Source organism: Botryllus schlosseri, chromosome 11 (assembly GCF_051294905.1).
Source record: "Botryllus schlosseri isolate E-star chromosome 11, Bs_hap1, whole genome shotgun sequence".
Lineage (NCBI taxonomy): Eukaryota > Metazoa > Chordata > Ascidiacea > Stolidobranchia > Styelidae > Botryllus > Botryllus schlosseri.
In genome coordinates, this window is record NC_137246.1 from 22,458,660 (window position 1) to 22,486,285 (window position 27,626).

Here is a 27,626-nt window from a genome sequence, read left to right on the forward strand (position 1 = left end):
AAGGTCAACTTTCCGCTCAGAGCTCAAAATACCGTTTTTCACTCCACATTGCTAGGTGGATGACTAAAAAAATAAAAAAAAAGGTCAACTTTCCGCTCAGAGCTCAAAATACCGTTTTTCACTCCACATTGCTACGTGGATGACTGAAAAAAGGGCAACTTTCCGCTCAGAGCTCAAATCACCGTTTTTCACTCCGAAATACGCGTCGTAGCGTCACTTCTGTGCTAATTTACGGCATATCACTCGCATTTTGCTCTAAATGTGACCTAAATTTTCAAAAAAGAGGACAAAAGGGCGTCCTCCGAGGACACTTAAAAAAAAGTCAAAAAAGAGGACAAATCCTCTTAAAAGAGGACGTATGGTAACCCTAGTATATATAATACTCGTCAACAATCGGTACAAGGCTTAAATGGTATCGTGCGGATTTGTAGGTAGGTGGATTGTCCATTCCATTGCATCATATCATGTTGTTTCAACTTTATGAGGTTTCATATGATATCATCTATTTGGCTGACAGTTGCCGACGTAGATTAGCAGTTCTTCGTACAATTGAGCCATACACCGTTCCGTTGTATGGGAAGATAGCGAGCGCAGTGGTAAGTTCCACAGCTGTGACACCAATGGGTTTCGGGTCCGAGTCCGACTGAGGTCGACTCCGGATTTATTACTTTAGTGTTGGAGGTTTATCCAGGCTCCTCCCGCCATCTCATCCGTGTAAGCGATGTCTTATAAAAGTCTAGAAGTTAGTCGCGCTACAAGTTGGCAGCTACGGAGTACAAATGAAGAAAATCGGACTGCATGGTGTAAATGAACAATGAACATAGTAGTCGACAAGCACCATTAATACCACAAACAACAATACAACAACAACACCGCCCCGTTGAAGATATAATTAATCTGATATTCGTTACTCGATTCAATATGTATTTCAATCATCTTGCAAAATACAATGACTTGAATCATTCCTCGTACTTGGAAAAATTTACATGACTTTGTGGCTTAATGACTCGCGACTTGACTCGGCTTGGCATGACTTTACTCGCGTCGCCTCCAAAATTCGATTGACTTGACTTGACTCGAGTCACCTTCGAAAATCGATTAACTTGACTTGACTCGAGTAAAAATCTGCAATGACTCGAGGCGACTATTGACTCGAAGGTATATAGTGACTTTTGATCCCAACACTGGCATGTAGGCTACTCTTGTTCACTGAACGGTAAATATGAAGATAATATAAAAAGGAAAACTGATGAAAACGAAATGACATGTGTAGGCGAAATAAATATGTCAGAACGCTGTATACGTTGTTACGTCGCTTCATGGAGACTTCCTCTGCCTCCTCCATTTAATCGCGAACTTGCGCCCTCATGACGAAGCCTGCCTGTAATTACAGGATGAACGGCGTAATTGATATGACATCATACTGCACAGATCGAAAATGCAAGGTGAGCAAAAACACTTCTGTGCGCACCACCTTGATTGTCCAGAAGCACAGATTTTCACTTAACCGCTTGTGCTTGCATTCGAACTTTCGTTGTCGCAACATCCCATTCGGATAAAAAGCATATATCAAGCGCGATAAGTGAGTATACGCCATCGCTATAATGCGTCAGGAGGATTTGGACCGTGTTCTGATGCTTTGTCAATCCGCCTTCCCACGCCGTCAGTTCTATATACTGGTATTCTCATACTAACACATCCATGTCTGTACCGCCTTTTGGGCATTGTAGTAATTGTTTCCCACTTGTCGAGAACGGGACAGTAACATTCCGCTGTGTCGAGGGAAGCGCCGTTGGATTCGCTGATTCCGCCGGTTACGTATATTTTCTCACCTACCGCCGCTGCTCCGCAATTGTCACGTTTCTGGAGAACGAAGTAAGAATACGACGATTTACTCAACATAAGGATTGTTTATTCTCGGCAAAGCAAGTATTGACGCTTCAAATAGGAGTTGTTTACTTCTACTTACCGTGATCATATCGGCGACTTTGCGCACCACGTCCGTTTTCGGATCGTAAACTTTAACGGTTTTTGAGCACCCACCGAGCAAATATATTTTCTGCGCCAACGGAATTGCTTTTGCGCACGTATAGTCGATTGCAGGACACGAAATGGCCATCCAGTTTGCACAAACGGTATCGTAAACCTTTGGTTGATGATATCATTATTAGTTAAATACGTTATAGTTATACATCACAATAGCACCCCCCTGATATAAAGTAAAACCTACAATCTATACGACATGTATACTGTTTTTTTTGGTAGCGATAACTGCATGCGACAATTGATATTTATCAACAGTAGACCGCATGATCGATTAAGAGACAGGCAAAAATTATATCGACAACGAACTTCACGATTCTGGAAACCTGATCGGTTATCTGAAATCAGGTACATTTGCGTCTTATGGAGCTATATGCTACGGTAACGATCCGGTTCCATACAACTTTGCTTACCTGAATGCTTTGGCAAATCGTGTATCTATCCGTGAAACCGCCGAGAACGTACAATTTCATGTCATGGGAAGCGGTGGCTGGACATTTGACGGAATGTACCATTGGTTCGATTGGGATCCATTTGTTCTCTGTCGGGACAAATTTCTCCACATGGTCAAGGCACCGCGTTCCATCAGTACCCCCTTCGTCAATAAAGATATAAATACAATATATATGTATGTACTGTGTAATATCTACTTGCATGTACAACAGGCTGATCGCCACAACAGACAAATTTACTTAGACTTGCTTAGAAAGTCCACAATAAAATGAATTCGGCCCGCGGATTCAATCAGATAATTGCTATATGCACTGGCGGTTTTATTAAGGTCATCCTAATATATTGGTGACACTGTCTTACCCACAACGAATATGTCGCTGTTAACGACTGCTGATGAGTGATGATACCGAGGCTGATGCATCGACGATACCCTGCACCATTTGTTCATATAGCTATTGAATACATTCACCTCAGCGACTGCTTTGTTGTTCAAAGTTCCACCTATAGGATAAATTATGTCACGAGAAGTAGAAACCAGTATATTCGCGTCTCCTACCTGTTACGTAAATATCGTACCCCAAAGACACTGCGCAAAATGCTTGCGTGCTGCGCGTTGCATCCGAAAGTGAAGCGAAGGCTTGCCATTTTTTGTTGTCTGGGTTGTAGTAGTTGATATCGCAGATACATTCGTGAAAATTCCCAACTCTTGTCTCGCCACCAAAAATAATCAGGACCTGATGTGTAACCAAATTATAAATGCAGATCATGGAGAGAGATTATTATCGATTTAAATGGTGCCACAAATATACAGAAGTGAGTATTAGTTATACCTCTTTGCTAGCGTGGTGTCTCGGTCTGCGTTGGGAGTTGTCACAGTTGTGCGAGAATAGTCCCGAAACATGAAATTGCCTCGCGTTGACAACCTGTTTATGAAACAAACTTAATGGATAAAGATGACTTAAATTATAATTCTGTCGAAAACCTGTTTCACACAGCACCCGCTGTTTTTGACCAGCGGTTCTTGAGCAACATGTCGTTTCAAGTAGAGCGGGGATATGAAGGGGAGGCGAACAGCTTCTGAACAAGGATCAATTTTTATACTTAGCTCAGCAGTCAGCATACAGGGCTGTTCAAAAATAAAAAAATTCCCGAATCTTTCTGGCTCCGTGATTAAATCGTTAGATTGCCTTAAAAAACGACGCACACCAAATTTGAATTCATTCCAACCAATAATCGCGGATTTCGTAGAGTTTGAAAATTTTGAGTTTACCCAAAAATGCAAAAAAAATTTTTTTCCAATTTTTCTGTCAACCCCATGAAATTGTTGCGCTGTCTTGAAAAACGTTGCAAAACAAATCTGACTCAATTCCAACCCGTAGAAGCCGAGTTAGTTGAGTTTTTCTTTGATAATTCGCGGGAATTATCCTTGATCGGTGGATAATCTAATAATTATCATAAAAAAACTGAAATAACTCAGCTTCTACGGGTTGGAATTGAGTCAGATTTGTTTTCCATAACGGATTCACGCAGGTGGCCATACAAGTATTAAGAGGTCGATAAAGTAGTCAGCATTTTTACTCAAGTAGAAAGAGAAGTAACACTGTAAATTTCTACTCAATTACAGAAGTAGCAGTCTCGATATCGAGGACATCAAAAGAACTTCAAGTATGCAGTAGAAAATGAAGATCTGGATATTGCTCAAATAAGAAGTTGAAAAAGTAGATTTGGCCGATTGGTCGCATACTTGTAGCATATATATGGAAGTGACCGTTTTCCAAATTGCAGAGAAGAATGTTCTCGATTAATGACAAATGACCAATGACCAGAAACAGATGAAATTTTTAAAAATATATTCAGTTGCTGTGACGCAAGGCCTCTTCGCCCAATTTTCAGTACAATTTCAGTCATAAAAGTTATGCACGTATATTCAAAAACTACTTTCTAAGTGCAAAAAGTGAGTAACTTTGCTTGAAGAATTATTAACTAAAATTGGAATAGTCTAACAACATTGATTAAGCAGTAGGTAAACCTATTTGAGTAATGATAAAAAGTGGAAGTACTTCGTCTTAGTTACGAACTCCTTCGCGCTGTATTATCCTATACGTATACGTACACAGCTGGGTAAGTTACGACCACTGATTGTTATGTTATGAATGACATTGACGAGTAATAATACCACGGACACTGAGATGATCATCTATATCAGGGGTGGGCAAACGACAACCCGCGGGCCGCATGCGGCCCTCCACACCGTTCTGTGCGACCCGCGAGAGTCTAAAAAACGTTATAACAAATATTGATAAATCGAAATCGAATTAATGCAGGGACTTCATTAAACTTTTTCTTAGTATATTTCATCATGATAATTCTAAGGCAGTGATTCTCAAACTGGGGGGCGCACCCCCCTTGGGGGCGTGAAAGGATCCGAAGAGGGCGCGAAACTGACCTCGACGGAAAAAATTTTCGCGCTGGGCGCGATTACAACCTAGTCACAACTTTTTGCTCTATGTTTATTCTGAATTTCATATTTAAAAATCTCGTCCACAGTGGTAACCTTCCATGCCATCAAACTATCCGTTAGGATTGCTAGCATCCTGATGGCATTTTGTGATATGACGAAATCTTTTATCATCATAAGGGGGGAGGGAGGGGCGTGTCTTTAAAAGTTTAGGAACCACTGTTTAAGGTAAATACTTCCTATATCCTTTTTTATGTTGAATTTCTGGCGTGACAGCCCGATCTCCAGGCCCATGCTGTCTGTTTAAAAGGTTTCAACTGCTAAGCATCACAGAAATCCTGAACGAGATTAACATAATTCGGATCACGAGTGTGATTTCTGATTGGTCACTTCAGTTTTAATTATTTCAGTGACGTGCTTATAAAATACGATTCGTGCGTGTCTTGGGTAATAGATTGGTTCTCTGTATGAGTAGAATTAGGGTATTTATATTTTATCTACATATATCTATAGTAGAAACGTGTTTGAAGCTAACATGGTTATGATGCTGTCAGCATTGTGTGTCCTGGAACTGAACCAAAAGTGGAATTAGTAAATCTATGAACAGATCGCTGCTCACAGATTTACATTTCAATCCTGTTCGTGACAACAGATATTCATTTCTATTGTTTTGAAAAATTGGTTTTTTGAGATCAACCAGCCTATGAAATCTCGCCCCTGTTTCTGACGCGTGTATCATCAAAGCAATGTTTGGATTGTTTTAAGTCAGCATGTATATTATCTTCATGTCCTCAGTACAATCAAATACCAATATTGCGTTTTGGTTTATAATCCCAATTTTATATAGTGCGGCCCGCGCAGGGATTCAGATGTTTAATGCGGCCCGCGAGCTCAAAAGTTTGCCCACCCCTGATCTAAATTCTAAAAATATTCTCAGTGGACAGTGTAATCTAGCTAGACTACGACTCTTATTTCGCGAATCAGCATGGATTTAAGGTCCTTTTCGATTCGAAAATGATCGTCAATTCAATTAGTCAAATATATGGTACCGGGCCCTACGATATCGTAGGCCCTGGTGGTACCTTAAAGTGTGAAATCTCATTTAGCGATGGAATAGGCTACATGGTTATCAATTTACTGAAATTCGATGACTCCCAGAAAATAATTAGTTTTCAATGTTTTTATGAGGTTGAGAAACATATTTCCTTCTTTCATTTGGTCGCTATAGCAACAGACCGAATAACAGTTACTCCTTTACTCCTTTGCGAATGACGATGAATCAATCAAATCACATACTCAATACAAAGGGCATGTAATGATGTCGGTCGGATCCATGCTTGATCCATCTGATTGCAGCGTCGTATACAATATCCTCTTTGTCCACTGCTAACTCATCGTCAGTCAGGTAATCGACTACGTCAGTAACGTCCATCGATAGAAAATAATCCTATATCAATTCAAAGTATGTTGCAGGAGTCGAAGCTATTTCCGAGTACGCATCTTTGCCAAACCTCCAACACTATATCTTCGAAATATTTCCTGGAATACTGCGTGGCTTCTAGGAATAATCCAGTACACGAATGCACCTCAGCAATCTTTCGAATCTGGAGGAAATGTGGGTATAAAGTTAAACGTGAAGAGTACCGAATGGTCAGCCATAAACAATCTAGACCAGCGCATCTTCTATTGGCAATCAAGCTGTACCTTTTTGAGATACTAAACTTTGCTATATTTAATCGACCTTCGATGGTATAAAACTACTGATGATTTCGAAAGCAATAAACTAACCGCATCTCTTGATTTCAGTGCGACATACGTATCAGACAACAAATTATTGCTAACGCAAAGAAAGTAAGGTCATTTCGCAATGATTCATAACTCAGCCTAAGATAATATCAATGTGACACTTGACATTCACGAAGACCGCTTATTGTGGATTCTAGAGGTATTCTGTGTGAATTGTGAATACAGGGAGTTTTGGACTGGTCGGTTATATCCCAGGTGAATGGGGACATTGGGGAGCTATTGAAGCCGTGAGTATAGTATGACTCGTGGAAAACCTGTGGTTATATACATTAGCCTTTGCCTACACTGCAGCGGTCGGGAACCTATGGCTCGCAAGCCATATACGGCTCATTTGGGTATAATATATGGCTCGTTGCCAAATATTCATTTTTTTACTGAATTGATCATTTTTGCAGCAACTTGTTAGTAAATTTTCATCACGACAATAATAATTATTCCCGTGACCGCAAAAACATGTCTTTGAGAGGTAAAGACAATGCCGTCTTCAGGGTTAGGGGCTCGAACCTCCCTTTTCGAAATCCCCAAATATAACTTACTGACGCGCCGGCGACCAATATCACTCGCGGATTCGATGTACCCGACTCGAAATCTGGGATTGCACGATACGCTAATTGATCAAAGAATATATTGCAGACATAGCGATGCCCATATGACAGCGCAGTTATCAAATAGAAATAGGCACTGCCTTCCTGATCTATGGCGCGAAATGATCTGCCGTGGAAGTGACATTCACAATTACAAACTCTAATTACAAACAAAGCCATAGCTATCCACGTTCTTGATTGGTAAGTCACTTTGTAGTACCAGGCGTGTAGCGCAACGTTTTATGTTCCCGCCGAATACTTCGAGAATTGATAAGTCGATCAGTGTTTAGATTTTCCGAATCAGTGCGACAGTTACATTCAATAAATATCAGTTATTATAAATTCTAAGCTATTTACCGATTGCGGTTTCAATGGCGACGCTTGGTCCGTCTGTGCCTTACCTCTCGTTTCAGGCTTTATTTTCGAAAAATAAATATACAAATCGCCCAAATTTGGGACGAAAATGTTCGAAATTCAGTCATTCATGAACATCGATAGAAAATACCAATAGTAATTGAAGGTTTCACAATTTTCGTTCACTCATCCTGACGACAGGTGACAAACTGCCTCACTTAAGTAGTTAGTACGATCGGTCGTGACGGGCTATGGGGCGCTTATGGCGGGGTGGCGATTCGTATTGAAAACCGGGGGTGGTGACTCGTACTTTCAGACCCCCCTCGGGGCCGCGATTCGTAATGGGTTCTTATGGGTGCGGCCGTGATTCGTACTTTCGGGTATAGGCTGCGGTGGTGACTCGTATTTAAAACTCGGGGTCGTGACTCGTACTTTCAGGTATAGGCTGCGGCGGTGACTCGTATTGAAAACTCGGGGTCGTGATTCGTACTTTCAGGTATAGGCTGCGGCGGTGAATCGTAATGAGAACTCGTGGTCGTGATTCGCACTTTCAGGCATCTCTCGCACGGCGTTGAATATGTATCAAGTAAATAGTCATGCGAATGAATCTTTGTTAATGTGTATATCGTTATTCTTATGGATGCGGCGATGATTCGTACTTTCAGGCATCTCTCGCGCGGTGTTGAATATGTACGAGTCACCAACAATAACCGCACAAACGGAAACGTGGCTTGTTGTGAGGATTAAGCAGTGCGACCTATATTCCGAATGACCTGCGCGCTGAATTATTTCCCGGCCAGCCGCTACTATCGATTATTACACTAGACCAGTCAGTGTGAAATAGTTTGATCGTAAATTATGATATATGATGGCGTAGTTTAGTCGTGTCAAATGACCGATCGTGTTCTCTTTCGCTACTGATTGCTAGCTGAATATTACTTTCGGCTTATTCGCTGTTTCGCGCCTACAGAATAGTCTGCTGTTCACAACCGCAACTTCATCGCGATAGCACAATTTTCACACCTCGATCAGTAGAACAACACTGCGCTAACCCAGTTGTCGAAACACATAGGTCATGCATTTTACGTGAAATGAAATATTGTATTGTGGTATACAAATATGCAAACTATTCTTTCAATTCGACAAGTCTAGTTAACTGATCGATTTTCAAGCTGCCGACACAGTTTTTAACACGAGTGAGTTGATATTTCTTCCCGGGTACGAGCGAGGCTTTGTTCCATTGATCCAAAACCACCTCGCCAGTATCATCCTTCAATGTAAAACTGTATAATTTCAACTCCTTTCCGGCACCAGAATTGACCATCTTTTCCTCTCGAGAAACACAAGTAGCGGCGATCGAGACGTATTCATCTTTATTTCCGTATACCGATTCACAGGTCAATAATGGGTATTCTTCAGTCGTATGTCTCGATTTTCCATGTAGAGTTACTGACGAAGCCCGACCAAGTAATACAGCGGGTTTTCCAGTAAATTTATCAATTTGAACCCAACCGGATTTGACCATGAGTTTTTTTCGTTTGGTGAATGCTTTCTCAATGTTCCCGAACAAATCACGATTGAAACACGTGAAAGATATCTCTTCGTTATTACCGTCGATGAATATACCTTTGAGATATTGACTAACGCCACCTCTTTTGGGTGATGAGACGAATTTGACGCCGACGTGAAAATTTGAAGTTGCTCCGACTTGCATACTGTTGACGCTGTTCGATTCCATATCGTTTGGTAAAGTGAGAGTCATCAGCAAATCCTTCGAAATTTATAGAATTAGGTGTGTGGTATTGAGTGAGTTAACAGTCTTTGTATAATCCTGATGACCCGTGGTCAACTTGAAATGAAACTTACTACACAGCTCAAGTTGATTCGTATCTGAATGTGTTAATTCGGTACAATTCTAATTAATTTGAGAAATCTTTTCGTGATCTTTTGATTCGACCGTAACCTGAATATTACTGACGCCGACTTTCAGCCACATTGAATTATTCGCACATTCCGCGCCGCTGTTTTCACACCTATAGAATCAATACCAACTATAACTCTACAAGAATCAAGAATCACAAGTACGTGCATTATACAGTTATTGTCTTTATCAACTTGAAATCAAACCCTTAACAAAAACACGCATCTTATTACTTGTCAACTCTATCATGAAAATCCTCGAACCCGTATTATTAAGAATGTTATAGAACGGCGTCGGAATCCACTCGCGAGATGTACTAAAGGTAAATCCAAATAATCCAGAATGAAATATTTGGACTTGACATAGTGTGAATAGAAATAGGTTTGACAAACACGACTACCAACTTTGATCCAGTCACATTTCAAGATTACACTTTGAAACAATCCTTGAAACTTACAACTCTATTCACGACTGAGTTTTCCGTTTGTCAAATAGAGTTTCAGTAAATACTATCACGATATTTTAATGTGTTACTACACACAATGGAATCAATCAATGAAATATCGCTCATTGTTGTAAATATTTCTAACTTGACAACCACTTATGCATACCGCGATCGACTTGTGACGCGATGAGTTAAATCGGAATATTTCAATCTATTTGTCGAAACCTTGAACAAGCTATCGGGTTATGTCTTGTTGTAATTGAGTGTACGGAAATAGTATCACGTCTCGACATCTTACCATCTTGCCATACACAAAAGAGTAAAATACAAAAACCTTGTCAAGTCAATCCGTTTGTAACTTACCCAACCAACTCAACAGTATCCTTATGAAAAGTAGACAAGACTACGCGAGTAATCACCACAATCCAAAATCCATAACAAGTTCGGTTGTATTCATAGTCCGCCAACTCGTATTTTTTTATTCAACTGTAAAAGTCGTTACTATTCTGTAACCTAAAGTAAATACTACTCGGTGTGCGGTTTGAGATTAACATATGTTTTGAGTATATGATATTTGAATGTCTGAGCGATGTAGTTAAGAATTCATTTCTTACGATCGAACACCGGTGTTACATTGAAAGTTATCATGTTGTAAACATATGAATTGACACATTGATTTTGACATACGAGATTTTGTAATAGTCGATCACGACTTGATTAATAAATTATGACGTAATTAGACCGGGGTTGTGTTAAAACTTATTACGATACCAACAAACTTTTCAGAAACATTGTTATTAACATATTGATTTGTAAAACTAGATTAGCGCACCTGAAATGTTCTTGATTTGAAAGATATTCCGTGTTGGTACAAATCACTCTGCGTATTACGGATATCAGTAAATATTTTTACAAATGTAGTTGTTTCCAGTAACCAGGACTAAAGATGACACAACAATTTCGTTATTCAAACATTGAACACCCGATGCAAAATGCTTTATTGGTAAAATTCGTGACGGCTAATTGAAACGACTACGTATAGAGTCAGTATATTACAATTTCATGTCGTTACTATTGAATCCAACAATTGATACAATTTGTTGTCGGAGTTGTGACAGCGCATTGAAACATACACAACTTACAGAGTGTGAAAATATCGCTTTGGGTATCGAGTACCGTTTGAAGCGTTCGATCAATACATAATTCCGTTCGCACTCTCTAAGACGTTGTGAAGTCTACAGATTTACACTTCAAGACTTTGATCAACACAGAAGCAATTTGGAATATCTTTACTGGACGCATCCTATTCTACTAGACTTGAGTAATACACAAAACTCATAGCATTAACAAAATCGCAATGGGCGCTACACTGAAATCTACAAAATGTGTTTGTATTGTTGTTAGTGATCATAAATTATCATTCGAATAAGTAATTGTATTCATAAAACCAAACTTGCGAAAGTCATTACCATAACAAAAGAATATTGTAGGTTGCTTGCTAAATGTATGCCGGAAATATTTGTAGAACGCTCACGACCAAAGAAATCGGAAATTTCTCCCCATTGTCATTCGTCAAAGTATATGTTGTCACAATACTCATCCCGTAAAAGATATTACTTGTATGTGATTGAATCGCCGGTAATTAACTCGCTAAATCAAACCATAAGGAAATTTCACTCACTCATCGGATTATGATATTAAACAGCGTCGCTTAATCGGCGTAGAGCGTTTTTCTAAATGCAAATCATACCTGACCAACAGAAAACAATTTTCACTCACCTTGTAATGAAACCAAGCGGTGGGCCTTCGTTCAATATTTTGTTCGTGTCAAATACTTTGCAATAAACACACACACTGGAGTGGTTGAGCTTTACATCATCAAGCTGTCATCTGTAAATCGAGATCACATCCGACTTGTAACTGTATCGTTTACCTAACCGAGTTGTATGCGCAGTTTCATATTTTTATCATTTAGTGATTGCTGAACATACCAAACGATACACATTCACTTCCGAAATACTGCGTTGATCTCAATTCCCTTTGTCGTGATAACCGAAGTACATTTGTTTCGAATTCGTAGCAGCCGACTTTTCTATGACACGATAAATTTTGACAAGTTATGCTTAGAAGATTGGTTGCATATCGCGAAAAATAACATACTGCTCATATTGATACTGTTAATCGGTATTTTCACGCGAGTCGATTTTCAAATGAATAAAATTTATTACATGAGTTTCTCCGCTTAATGTAAATGAAAACTCAGTCGTCTTTTAACATCACAAAGACATTGATAAAAAGTAAGCAATCAAACACAACACTTTGTACGACACTAATTATTGTTCCACACATCTCATTTCATACTAAGTGTATACGAAAGATATTCATGTTACACGAAAATATTCGCTCATGCTACAAACCTGTACAATGATTGGTGGTGTAAGGCCAGCACAATTGTGGTATCCATACGAGTTTAGTTAACACAATTTACGACACCGAGGTCGCGCCATCTTTCGTAAGACAACAAACCAAGGCTTCAGGATATGTCCATGTCATAACAATAAATCAGCTACTCCAACAACAGAGTACATATGTTTTCTAGCACGGTGCTTACATCTTACACACAAATCAACCCACTTTGCTAACGAAAAGTGCTGAGTCATCACAACAATACAACTAAAACATACTATCATACAAAATGGCCGTTATAGTTTGCACACCAACGATACATCGTACAAGTAGCAAGTCTCGAGAATCCAGTTATTCAAAAAACGTGAAAGTGTTTCTACGCCAAGTCGGTATGTTGACGAAAGCATATATTGTAATATCATGATCGATTTACATTCGTTGGTCACAAAATGTCACTACTCTAAATAATTATTTTTCACTCAAAACCTACTTGTCACCATTCGTTTCATCAAGCACGAGTTCAAGAAACCTGCTACGACATGAATTGTTATTTTTATGTTGTGTAAATAGGTAATAATTAATTTTAGTAACACTATATCAACATCATCGAGTTGCGCGAATAGATTTACATGTGGTCTTGTGGTTTTAATCGAAGTATACAGCACGGTCTAATGTAGAGTCATCTCTACTGTACAGCAACTCGGTAATCGAAATGCATTAAAATTTAAACAACGATCTTGTTTCGTCGCACCAAAAATATGTTTACTATCGCGATACTCTGCACAGGTCGTGTAAATCCTTTTCACACTCGTAATAGTATACCAACAGCTACCGGTGACAACGTTTAACAATACCAACGACACTAAAAAAACGATACCTACCCAAATAAAATTACCATTTTCACCTGGAGGTCGGTCGTTACCCGAGTAGAAATACCATTGTCCTTTGGAGATTTATCGTTTACCCAGTGTAACAAACCCCTTATCCTTTGGAAATCTATTTTTTCTCTGGGTAACAAACCTTTTTCACTTGGAAATATATTTTTTCTCTGGTTAACAAACCTTTTTCACTTGGAAATATATTTTTTCTCTGGGTAACAAACCTTTTTCACTTGGAAATATATTTTTTCTCTGGGTAACAAACCTTTTTCACTTGGAAATATATTTTTTCCCCGGGTAACAAACCTTTTTCCCTGAGCAACAAACCATTTTCACTTGGTGGTCCATCGTTTACCCGAGTAAAAATATCATTTTCTTTTGGAGATCCGGCGTTTACCCAGTGTAACAATACATTTTCACTTGGAAAAATACTTTTACCTAGAGTAACTAATCATTTTCTCCTGGGTAACAAACCCTTTTCGTCTGGAAACTATCATTTACCTGAGTACCAATACAGTTTTCACTTGGAAATCTACCTTCTCCCTGGGTAACAATATCATTTTCGTTTTGAAAACTGACAACCACACCGGACAATTTGATATTTTTGTATATTGTTACAACGGGCAGCGACAAAATATACACCAACAACGACTCCGATACATTTGTCTAATCAAATATTCACTTGCTCTGATGCATCCCATCAAAATCATTGGTTACTCACATACAATAACAATGAGCTGTTGTACATCGACATGTATGTTTTCGGAATTGGCGAATAAAGGGGTTTCCGATATGTCCGTGATGTCCGGGTTCGTGCTTTGGATTTTCCAGAGTCAAAATGCCTGAATAAAACACCTCCTCGACTTTGGTAGCTGGTTGATACACGGATAATGGTATTCGGAAAACGGATGAATTTATGTTCCCCATCGCGCCAACAACTCCGGGTTACTTGTGAGTTTCCTCAGGTCTGTTTACTATATTGTGTCTTTACTGATCAATACATGTCGCTCCAGTCAGCTGAAACCGGATCACTAATACGAGAAAGTGTGTGGGGGGCCTGATCCGGATATTCACTCATGAACCAACGACCGATATTCAAGTAAACATGTTACAGACAGTGTTTTGTCTCCATGAAAAATACCAACAATCACATACAAGTAACGTCGCGATTGTTCACAAGTATTCGCGTAAACGAGGTGTACAAACAATGTGTCGGTGTACAAACATCATGGAAAACAAATTCATGTTCTCAAGTCTCATCATGCGCCGACTCTGTACATTCAATGTGGGCATAGATGACACACGCCATGATACAATGGATAGTGCATTATGCATACCGATATATTCTCAGTCAAATATGCGAACCATACACAACCATATACCCTGATTTTCGCTGAATATCCACAACACCAACAAATCTGTACATTTCTTTTCCCTTGACCTCGACGATAGAGTTGTCATCCCAATGTACCAGTCGAGTGTATGGTTCATCAGGTGTAAAATCCAAATCAAATGTCACCAAGGTATCGTTTTTCATTTTCAATATTTCCACCGCTGCATCTTGTCTGTGTCGTAAAACCACGGTGTGGGGCCAGAGGAATCTATGGAACGTTACGCGTAGTCCCATATTTACTCGTGGATATGGTCAGGTAACGACAACGTTTTCTCAGTGGTCTGCGTGGGTGCACCGTTTCAATACGTAGCTGGATCAACTAGACCAAAAGTTTCCAACCACGTTTTATAACGACATGTAGAATTACGAGATAGCACCCTCTTGCGGAGTGGTTAACACGAAATCAGTCTTCAACCCGCAGAGACACACCTTGGATTACATTATCAAATCGTAATTGAACTCGAGATTCACACATACACAGAACCCCTGTTTACGATTTCAATCCGGAGTCACTGCTCACGATGTTTAGCTGGGGTCGTTATGTGGGAGTAGCAACATCCGACATATTCATCTCGTGAAAGATTGATAACGATAGTGATCACCAAATACATAAAACCAGGTGAAACACTGCGGTCTCAACAAAAAATGTTCGTCGGATATGACCAACATTATACAGGGCATTGAGCGAGTAATTGCACTACGCAACACGATTTTACTATATGTCGAGGTCTGGATCACGATGCAAGTCTACCTGAGAATCCAAACAATCTTGCAAAAACAAGGTGTGAACCCGTGAAAGACTCGTGATAGATTCATTTTTCACAAGTTGGGTGGAGGCGGTTCACACTAAGATCGTGTCCAATTATGGCTGCTTGTCTGTCCCCAAGTCATCTATGCCCACATTGAATGTACAGAGTCGGCGCATGATGAGACTTGAGAACATGAATTTGTTTTCCATGATGTTTGTACACCGACACATTGTTTGTACACCTCGTTTACGCGAATACTTGTGAACAATCGCGACGTTACTTGTATGTGATGGTTGGTATTTTTCATGGAGACAAAACACTGTCTGTAACATGTTTACTTGAATATCGGTCGTTGGTTCATGAGTGAATATCCGGATCAGGCCCCCCACACACTTTCTCGTATTAGTGATCCGGTTTCAGCTGACTGGAGCGACATGTATTGATCAGTAAAGACACAATATAGTAAACAGACCTGAGGAAACTCACAAGTAACCCGGAGTTGTTGGCGCGATGGGGAACATAAATTCATCCGTTTTCCGAATACCATTATCCGTGTATCAACCAGCTACCAAAGTCGAGGAGGTGTTTTATTCAGGCATTTTGACTCTGGAAAATCCAAAGCACGAACCCGGACATCACGGACATATCGGAAACCCCTTTATTCGCCAATTCCGAAAACATACATGTCGATGTACAACAGCTCATTGTTATTGTATGCGAGTAACCAATGATTTTGATGGGATGCATCAGAGCAAGTGAATATTTGATTAGACAAATGTATCGGAGTCGTTGTTGGTGTATATTTTGTCGCTGCCCGTTGTAACAATATACAAAAATATCAAATTGTCCGGTGTGGTTGTCAGTTTTCAAAACGAAAATGATATTGTTACCCAGGGAGAAGGTAGATTTCCAAGTGAAAACTGTATTGGTACTCAGGTAAATGATAGTTTCCAGACGAAAAGGGTTTGTTACCCAGGAGAAAATGATTAGTTACTCTAGGTAAAAGTATTTTTCCAAGTGAAAATGTATTGTTACACTGGGTAAACGCCGGATCTCCAAAAGAAAATGATATTTTTACTCGGGTAAACGATGGACCACCAAGTGAAAATGGTTTGTTGCTCAGGGAAAAAGGTTTGTTACCCGGGGAAAAAATATATTTCCAAGTGAAAAAGGTTTGTTACCCAGAGAAAAAATATATTTCCAAGTGAAAAAGGTTTGTTACCCAGAGAAAAAATATATTTCCAAGTGAAAAAGGTTTGTTAACCAGAGAAAAAATATATTTCCAAGTGAAAAAGGTTTGTTACCCAGAGAAAAAATAGATTTCCAAAGGATAAGGGGTTTGTTACACTGGGTAAACGATAAATCTCCAAAGGACAATGGTATTTCTACTCGGGTAACGACCGACCTCCAGGTGAAAATGGTAATTTTATTTGGGTAGGTATCGTTTTTTTAGTGTCGTTGGTATTGTTAAACGTTGTCACCGGTAGCTGTTGGTATACTATTACGAGTGTGAAAAGGATTTACACGACCTGTGCAGAGTATCGCGATAGTAAACATATTTTTGGTGCGACGAAACAAGATCGTTGTTTAAATTTTAATGCATTTCGATTACCGAGTTGCTGTACAGTAGAGATGACTCTACATTAGACCGTGCTGTATACTTCGATTAAAACCACAAGACCACATGTAAATCTATTCGCGCAACTCGATGATGTTGATATAGTGTTACTAAAATTAATTATTACCTATTTACACAACATAAAAATAACAATTCATGTCGTAGCAGGTTTCTTGAACTCGTGCTTGATGAAACGAATGGTGACAAGTAGGTTTTGAGTGAAAAATAATTATTTAGAGTAGTGACATTTTGTGACCAACGAATGTAAATCGATCATGATATTACAATATATGCTTTCGTCAACATACCGACTTGGCGTAGAAACACTTTCACGTTTTTTGAATAACTGGATTCTCGAGACTTGCTACTTGTACGATGTATCGTTGGTGTGCAAACTATAACGGCCATTTTGTATGATAGTATGTTTTAGTTGTATTGTTGTGATGACTCAGCACTTTTCGTTAGCAAAGTGGGTTGATTTGTGTGTAAGATGTAAGCACCGTGCTAGAAAACATATGTACTCTGTTGTTGGAGTAGCTGATTTATTGTTATGACATGGACATATCCTGAAGCCTTGGTTTGTTGTCTTACGAAAGATGGCGCGACCTCGATGTCGTAAATTGTGTTAACTAAACTCGTATGGATACCACAATTGTGCTGGCCTTACACCACCAATCATTGTACAGGTTTGTAGCATGAGCGAATATTTTCGTGTAACATGAATATCTTTCGTATACACTTAGTATGAAATGAGATGTGTGGAACAATAATTAGTGTCGTACAAAGTGTTGTGTTTGATTGCTTACTTTTTATCAATGTCTTTGTGATGTTAAAAGACGACTGAGTTTTCATTTACATTAAGCGGAGAAACTCATGTAATAAATTTTATTCATTTGAAAATCGACTCGCGTGAAAATACCGATTAACAGTATCAATATGAGCAGTATGTTATTTTTCGCGATATGCAACCAATCTTCTAAGCATAACTTGTCAAAATTTATCGTGTCATAGAAAAGTCGGCTGCTACGAATTCGAAACAAATGTACTTCGGTTATCACGACAAAGGGAATTGAGATCAACGCAGTATTTCGGAAGTGAATGTGTATCGTTTGGTATGTTCAGCAATCACTAAATGATAAAAATATGAAACTGCGCATACAACTCGGTTAGGTAAACGATACAGTTACAAGTCGGATGTGATCTCGATTTACAGATGACAGCTTGATGATGTAAAGCTCAACCACTCCAGTGTGTGTGTTTATTGCAAAGTATTTGACACGAACAAAATATTGAACGAAGGCCCACCGCTTGGTTTCATTACAAGGTGAGTGAAAATTGTTTTCTGTTGGTCAGGTATGATTTGCATTTAGAAAAACGCTCTACGCCGATTAAGCGACGCTGTTTAATATCATAATCCGATGAGTGAGTGAAATTTCCTTATGGTTTGATTTAGCGAGTTAATTACCGGCGATTCAATCACATACAAGTAATATCTTTTACGGGATGAGTATTGTGACAACATATACTTTGACGAATGACAATGGGGAGAAATTTCCGATTTCTTTGGTCGTGAGCGTTCTACAAATATTTCCGGCATACATTTAGCAAGCAACCTACAATATTCTTTTGTTATGGTAATGACTTTCGCAAGTTTGGTTTTATGAATACAATTACTTATTCGAATGATAATTTATGATCACTAACAACAATACAAACACATTTTGTAGATTTCAGTGTAGCGCCCATTGCGATTTTGTTAATGCTATGAGTTTTGTGTATTACTCAAGTCTAGTAGAATAGGATGCGTCCAGTAAAGATATTCCAAATTGCTTCTGTGTTGATCAAAGTCTTGAAGTGTAAATCTGTAGACTTCACAACGTCTTAGAGAGTGCGAACGGAATTATGTATTGATCGAACGCTTCAAACGGTACTCGATACCCAAAGCGATATTTTCACACTCTGTAAGTTGTGTATGTTTCAATGCGCTGTCACAACTCCGACAACAAATTGTATCAATTGTTGGATTCAATAGTAACGACATGAAATTGTAATATACTGACTCTATACGTAGTCGTTTCAATTAGCCGTCACGAATTTTACCAATAAAGCATTTTGCATCGGGTGTTCAATGTTTGAATAACGAAATTGTTGTGTCATCTTTAGTCCTGGTTACTGGAAACAACTACATTTGTAAAAATATTTACTGATATCCGTAATACGCAGAGTGATTTGTACCAACACGGAATATCTTTCAAATCAAGAACATTTCAGGTGCGCTAATCTAGTTTTACAAATCAATATGTTAATAACAATGTTTCTGAAAAGTTTGTTGGTATCGTAATAAGTTTTAACACAACCCCGGTCTAATTACGTCATAATTTATTAATCAAGTCGTGATCGACTATTACAAAATCTCGTATGTCAAAATCAATGTGTCAATTCATATGTTTACAACATGATAACTTTCAATGTAACACCGGTGTTCGATCGTAAGAAATGAATTCTTAACTACATCGCTCAGACATTCAAATATCATATACTCAAAACATATGTTAATCTCAAACCGCACACCGAGTAGTATTTACTTTAGGTTACAGAATAGTAACGACTTTTACAGTTGAATAAAAAAATACGAGTTGGCGGACTATGAATACAACCGAACTTGTTATGGATTTTGGATTGTGGTGATTACTCGCGTAGTCTTGTCTACTTTTCATAAGGATACTGTTGAGTTGGTTGGGTAAGTTACAAACGGATTGACTTGACAAGGTTTTTGTATTTTACTCTTTTGTGTATGGCAAGATGGTAAGATGTCGAGACGTGATACTATTTCCGTACACTCAATTACAACAAGACATAACCCGATAGCTTGTTCAAGGTTTCGACAAATAGATTGAAATATTCCGATTTAACTCATCGCGTCACAAGTCGATCGCGGTATGCATAAGTGGTTGTCAAGTTAGAAATATTTACAACAATGAGCGATATTTCATTGATTGATTCCATTGTGTGTAGTAACACATTAAAATATCGTGATAGTATTTACTGAAACTCTATTTGACAAACGGAAAACTCAGTCGTGAATAGAGTTGTAAGTTTCAAGGATTGTTTCAAAGTGTAATCTTGAAATGTGACTGGATCAAAGTTGGTAGTCGTGTTTGTCAAACCTATTTCTATTCACACTATGTCAAGTCCAAATATTTCATTCTGGATTATTTGGATTTACCTTTAGTACATCTCGCGAGTGGATTCCGACGCCGTTCTATAACATTCTTAATAATACGGGTTCGAGGATTTTCATGATAGAGTTGACAAGTAATAAGATGCGTGTTTTTGTTAAGGGTTTGATTTCAAGTTGATAAAGACAATAACTGTATAATGCACGTACTTGTGATTCTTGATTCTTGTAGAGTTATAGTTGGTATTGATTCTATAGGTGTGAAAACAGCGGCGCGGAATGTGCGAATAATTCAATGTGGCTGAAAGTCGGCGTCAGTAATATTCAGGTTACGGTCGAATCAAAAGATCACGAAAAGATTTCTCAAATTAATTAGAATTGTACCGAATTAACACATTCAGATACGAATCAACTTGAGCTGTGTAGTAAGTTTCATTTCAAGTTGACCACGGGTCATCAGGATTATACAAAGACTGTTAACTCACTCAATACCACACACCTAATTCTATAAATTTCGAAGGATTTGCTGATGACTCTCACTTTACCAAACGATATGGAATCGAACAGCGTCAACAGTATGCAAGTCGGAGCAACTTCAAATTTTCACGTCGGCGTCAAATTCGTCTCATCACCCAAAAGAGGTGGCGTTAGTCAATATCTCAAAGGTATATTCATCGACGGTAATAACGAAGAGATATCTTTCACGTGTTTCAATCGTGATTTGTTCGGGAACATTGAGAAAGCATTCACCAAACGAAAAAAACTCATGGTCAAATCCGGTTGGGTTCAAATTGATAAATTTACTGGAAAACCCGCTGTATTACTTGGTCGGGCTTCGTCAGTAACTCTACATGGAAAATCGAGACATACGACTGAAGAATACCCATTATTGACCTGTGAATCGGTATACGGAAATAAAGATGAATACGTCTCGATCGCCGCTACTTGTGTTTCTCGAGAGGAAAAGATGGTCAATTCTGGTGCCGGAAAGGAGTTGAAATTATACAGTTTTACATTGAAGGATGATACTGGCGAGGTGGTTTTGGATCAATGGAACAAAGCCTCGCTCGTACCCGGGAAGAAATATCAACTCACTCGTGTTAAAAACTGTGTCGGCAGCTTGAAAATCGATCAGTTAACTAGACTTGTCGAATTGAAAGAATAGTTTGCATATTTGTATACCACAATACAATATTTCATTTCACGTAAAATGCATGACCTATGTGTTTCGACAACTGGGTTAGCGCAGTGTTGTTCTACTGATCGAGGTGTGAAAATTGTGCTATCGCGATGAAGTTGCGGTTGTGAACAGCAGACTATTCTGTAGGCGCGAAACAGCGAATAAGCCGAAAGTAATATTCAGCTAGCAATCAGTAGCGAAAGAGAACACGATCGGTCATTTGACACGACTAAACTACGCCATCATATATCATAATTTACGATCAAACTATTTCACACTGACTGGTCTAGTGTAATAATCGATAGTAGCGGCTGGCCGGGAAATAATTCAGCGCGCAGGTCATTCGGAATATAGGTCGCACTGCTTAATCCTCACAACAAGCCACGTTTCCGTTTGTGCGGTTATTGTTGGTGACTCGTACATATTCAACACCGCGCGAGAGATGCCTGAAAGTACGAATCATCGCCGCATCCATAAGAATAACGATATACACATTAACAAAGATTCATTCGCATGACTATTTACTTGATACATATTCAACGCCGTGCGAGAGATGCCTGAAAGTGCGAATCACGACCACGAGTTCTCATTACGATTCACCGCCGCAGCCTATACCTGAAAGTACGAATCACGACCCCGAGTTTTCAATACGAGTCACCGCCGCAGCCTATACCTGAAAGTACGAGTCACGACCCCGAGTTTTAAATACGAGTCACCACCGCAGCCTATACCCGAAAGTACGAATCACGGCCGCACCCATAAGAACCCATTACGAATCGCGGCCCCGAGGGGGGTCTGAAAGTACGAGTCACCACCCCCGGTTTTCAATACGAATCGCCACCCCGCCATAAGCGCCCCATAGCCCGTCACGACCGATCGTACTAACTACTCACTTACCTCCCCTAACTCCACGTCACTGATGTGTCACACCTTACATTGGGTAAATACTGCTGTAGTGACCATGTTTGGCTCCACTTACGCAAGTGATCATGGGTTTTCGCATTTAAAATGAGCATCACGACGAAGCTACGTTCTCATAGCTCAAGTTTCGCATGCTCGAATAAGGTTACCAGCATGATTAGTACGAGTTTTTACTCAGAAAATGAGGCGCACACGACGAATCCCATGTAGCGAGTTTGCATAAGTGCTACCATGACGTCACGAATTTTTAATTGTGACGTAACAGTTGATTGATATGTATGGCTCTTTGGGAGTTAAAATGGAAAAAATGGACCAATGTTGCTCTTCGGACGAAAAAGGTTCCCGACCGCTGGCCTACAGGCTTGTCAGCTTGGCATTGGGTCTCACAGGAGCGAATTATAATGGATCACGAATGCATCAACGCAAACGATATATTCTCCTATATATATTCTACACGACTTCGAGGAGCAACGGTTATGGCTTCAAACTTAAAATGCCGAGTCGGCATCGTTTTGCAGGAGGAACTAATTAGGGTATAAAAATTTCTGAACACCATTATGAGCTCAGAACCCCGAAATATTGCAGAAAAGATGTTATTACTGGCAACGCGCTTCTGCTATATTTACCAGCTTCAGTGGGTCGTAGATCGTACACTTTCGAAGTGCGGTAAATGGGGTACTTTAGTTTCAAGTTCAATGTTATTAAATTTCGTCAGCCCGAATCAATCACTGCTGACGATCACTATAAAAGGTTTTGGTGTTCATTATACCGAATCTATTCTCGTCTGTTTGTATCTATAAACTATCTAAATGACGGCTGTTTAAAATAGTCTATTGTTGGAAAATTATCGTCGACGGCGAGCATCACCACACAAATAGCTAAAAAGCATGTAATTTATTTAAGAGTGGCCAAATACAACTTTGGATTACAATACCATTGATAGCATTCCGTATTCATACCAATAAGCAATTTCTCTTGTCCAGGTTATTCACGAGAAAATCAATTGCCGCGTTTTTCAAAGCTAACATCTGGAATAGGTCGGCAGTCATCATAACATCACCGGCGTTTTGTTTGGTGAAGAAACACCGACCTGAAAGGAACGGCATCATGCCTTGACATAATTTTGTGATTAATGTTATACTCCAGCTTCATACCTGTGTAAACATAGTCCACTATTGTCTGCATAACGTCCGAGGCGACTCCCTGAATTTCTACTGTTCGTTCGTGGCTTTCTCTAAGGCCATATGAAAACATAGCCTGAGAACAGAAGTCGGAAAAACGTGGTGGCATTACCTCTTTTATCAAAAACGTATACCTTAAAATATGGACTGATGGCAGCAAACACTGCCCGGTGTCCTGGGAACTCGGTGCCATCCACTTTTATGATTACATCAATAAGAATTCCATTGCACCTCATGTTATGGAGCTCATCAAGTATACATTTTCCCTGGGTTGGTACCTAATATGACAAAAGCCTATTAGTCAGACACTTACTCCCGTTAATACAGCCACAAATCCGTGCCCTGTACTCACAGTAAAAGAAGTCTTGAGCTCATGATCCTTGAAATTACCGTCCATTGTTACCGTTGGCATCATCCAAAATATAATATCTTTATTATAGATATGATTGCAAAAAAACTTTCTGGTATATTTTGATTTCGTTTTGTGTAGATTACGATGATAAATGATACTTATACAAAACACCAAATATTAGTGGCGTGTCCACGATACAGGTAACGCACATGCAATGGTTATCATTTGTTCTACACCGCAAATTCACTTATCCTTTCGATTTGGCATCAAATGTATACAGTATATACCCCAATGACAAAATATCAGCATGTTCATTAAAAGTCCTCCAATATAAGCACTTCTCATATACGATAACCCTCTAACTGCAATGATATCTCCCTGAAATATTATTCACTACTCAATAGACAAAACTAATTGTAGGAACGAGAATACGTGACTATCTGGCGAATACTGCGTATAATACAATCTTAGCTTCGCCTGGCTACTTCTTCTCGTAGAGATATCTTTGTTGCTATTCTATTTCTCCTATACATGAATACGTATGACTATATGGCTTAGGCATGGTAACACACAGAACTATCAAGGAGACTCTTGACAATCATTAAGAGTTCTCATCAAATCTTCTTTGGCATTCCTCGCCAACTTTTCTCGCCACTGTTGTGACGACGCTCACATTCATATAATATCGGTGAAGTGGTCGTTATTTGTCATCATACGCACTTCGCACATAGCTATGTGACAAGGTAAATATGATGTATTATTACTGCCAACTGGATTGGATATATGTCTTAGTTTAGGCCGGGCCGACTCCCGCGTGTAAGGATACATTCTGCCGCAAAAGCTTTCAACAAGATAGGAATCATAACATATATCCTCTAGCATTGGCGCTATAGCCTCCGTGCACCATGTAGCCTACGATATATTCCTCATCCACCAATATTCTAGAAAACGTTTCGTATTTAATTTAGTAAAATCCCTTTAAATCGTTTGATCATCTTTGTTTACCTCTCAATTCAAATCCTCCTTCAGCACTGTAGGTCGTAGGTGTGTTTTGCATCGTATATTCCTTGAACCAATATCGTAATGTAGGCCCAAATATAGCATTTATCAATTTCGAAACTTCAAATGGAGGCTTGGGTTCGAATCCGACTTCTGACAACAGTGAGTACGCTCTTTGCCGTTGCCTCAGTAAAAAATATAGGACGAGTTGCATTGTATTGGGAAGTCCTTTGTCTTTCTGCCGCGACCCTGGCTGTATTGGCTATGTAATAGCCTATATAGTTGTTAACCAGTGCAGTGGCGCGATTCAAAAGATGTCCCTCATAACGATGTGATTTCAACAACATCTCTTATCATATGAAACGTATGATAGCAACACCACGCAGTATAGATATACTAGGCCTGTAGCTCAGAGGTTTTTCGTAACCATTTCCCCTCATCGCACCCCTTTGAAATTAACAGCCAGCTCTCGTACCTCTATAGATTGACGCGAAGCATTCTGAATTCTTGCGTAAATAACCATTGTTGTCTTGCGCAATTTGAATGAAGAATGGGAATTCAACCCCAGCTTTAGGCTATCCATGGAATAGTTCCTACAGACAGCACTGCGCTCTAATAATGGTGCGATCTCTGTGGTGACGATGCCACACATTTTCCCTTGCGAACCCATTGCGAATTTTCTTGCTCGCACATCTTCACTATATTGCACTTGCTAGACGCGATCAAGGAAAAAGATGGAATTTTAGGCAGTTTTCAGCCGATAATATGAAGGAACATTGCCTTACGATTAGTTACTAACCCCAGCCCAGTTTAGTTATTGTGGTGGGTATAGGCTCTAGGGCCGGGGTCGCCAACTCAAAACGGGTAGCGGGCTACTTTTCAAATTTCGCAGAGGCCGCGGGCAGCATTAATTCAATATCGAGATATAATAGGCCACACGTAGTTGAACAACCACGTTTTTGTAACTTTACTTCAGTTCAAAGCTGTGCTTTTTAACATGGGCGACGACCACAGTTACTACAAAAGAAATATTAATTTATTCAAGAAATACAAGTACAACAGAAATGTCATGATTATCACTTTTATTCTATTTTGAACTATGAGCTGCGTACGATACCTAGCAACACTTTTCAGCCACTAAAGAAGCTATATTGGGGCTGGCTAGGCCACATGACTTGCTGGAAAACGATCTTCTCTTAAAGCATGATTTTGTGGGAAAGCCTCAATCGGTTTCTAGGCGTATCGGCCTTGACGGTGTCTGGGCCATTGCACGTCGAGGCAATATGCCCAATTGCCCATTCAAATCAGCTGATTCTGCCCCAACGGAATCCGATCACCACCGCCGAAGCCGTATCAGCTGATGAGAAATAGTGGTGTTGGGCCCAGGAGAATAGCTAATTTTGAACAACAACAACAACAATATTTTAAACTGAAATCAATGCCAGCATTTCAAAATGCGTTACGAATAGTTCTCCCGAAATCTCAAATCAGGTCGCGGGCCGCAAAATATGACCTTTCGGACTGCGTGTTACTGACCCTGCGCTAGTCTCTTTAGCTCCGGTGCCGGCACTTAACGGACGGCATCTGGCCTGTTATATTTGTGTCGTTGCCGATACCGGTATACCCTTTTTCAGTTGCTTCGTCGTTCGTTTAGCGCCGCTACCGTATACGGCAGGAGTGGGCAATTATTTTTTTCCCGCCGGCCAAATGAATGCAGAAAATACATTGGCGGGCCGAGTCATGATTGTAATAATGTATTTCTACATTGAAAGCAATGGATTACATTGTTTATAAAAAATTCTCGCTGGATGTGTTGATATTAGGCGACGAGAAACCGACTTTTAATTAACAAAAATAATATTTATTCACCGTCCTAATTAAAAACAAGAGTAGACATGATACATTTTGAACTATTTTCTAACCCACAGACATGTATTTGAGATACTGAAATGCGTGTCGTGGTCACCTTTCTTCTTTGACATGCCCGCCCGTTCATCGTTTCATCACTTGCACTGATTGACCTGTTTTGCGAATTAGGGATTTGGAAACGTATCACGTAGCAATTTGAAGCATCTAGTGCTGTGTAAATGTGGCACTGGCAACAAAGAAGGTTTGAACGAAACTATATGGAAACAGCGACTTTTGTGACTGTAATTGTTACGGCACACTTTGCTACATTAACTATATTTTTAATCTCTATTCGGCTACTCGCATGACGTACGTATATAGGTTCCGTAGTTGCGGCAAATAAATAAACAGGCTTAATAGTGAATGAATGTCTACTTCAGTTTATACAGCCTATGATTTTAGTCCATGGATTATTAACATTCAAAAGTGTTCTGAATTCCAGGTAACTTTTCGCGGGCCACTCAAAATCGCGTCGCGGGCCGCACTTTGCCCAAGTCTGGTATACGGTATACCAATACTTATTTTAAATAGACCACCGTGGTTCTTGAGAAACGGTTTCTTCATAATATCGACGAGAAGATGTCTATAATTCCGCAGTATTGTGTGCAATATCGAAGAAGAGCGAGCCTGAAATTTCGCAAAGGGTCAAGAAGCGACGGAGCTCGATACCAGAGATTGACTGACTGCAATGACACCTTTCGTGAAAATCTTCTACTTGTGTCGATCTGTCGAATGCGATGGCTTTCTAAGGCATTCTAACTGTCTCCCCTATATCCATATCGCAGCCAAAATAGTCACG

The 27,626-nt window shown here is 39.5% G+C and overlaps 2 protein-coding genes across 4 annotated transcripts in view; one reads left to right on the forward strand and one right to left on the reverse strand.

Annotated features, from left to right (window-relative positions):
- The window catches only part of LOC145450513 (broad substrate specificity ATP-binding cassette transporter ABCG2-like), a 169,857-nt gene that overhangs the window by 2,635 nt on the left and 139,596 nt on the right, over positions 1-27,626 (forward strand). The gene's annotated exons all lie outside the window — the stretch shown is intronic.
- Positions 875-26,566, reverse strand: LOC145449489 (kelch-like protein 24). 2 transcript variants are annotated; one of them, XM_080327865.1, is made up of 13 exons: positions 23,921-26,566; positions 23,703-23,846; positions 23,542-23,644; positions 23,347-23,477; positions 6,466-6,558; positions 6,251-6,401; positions 3,479-3,570; positions 3,327-3,419; positions 3,053-3,230; positions 2,857-2,997; positions 2,457-2,638; positions 1,970-2,146; positions 875-1,863 (listed from the first exon to the last, which is right to left on the reverse strand). In XM_080327865.1, exons 1-13 carry the CDS (start codon positions 23,981-23,983, stop codon positions 1,600-1,602), a joined length of 1,812 nt encoding a protein of 603 aa, XP_080183991.1. In that variant the 5' UTR covers positions 23,984-26,566; the 3' UTR covers positions 875-1,599. The 2 variants fall into 2 exon arrangements, with proteins under 2 accessions (XP_080183991.1, XP_080183990.1); XM_080327864.1 differs by having other exon boundaries at positions 3,479-3,573; positions 23,921-26,553.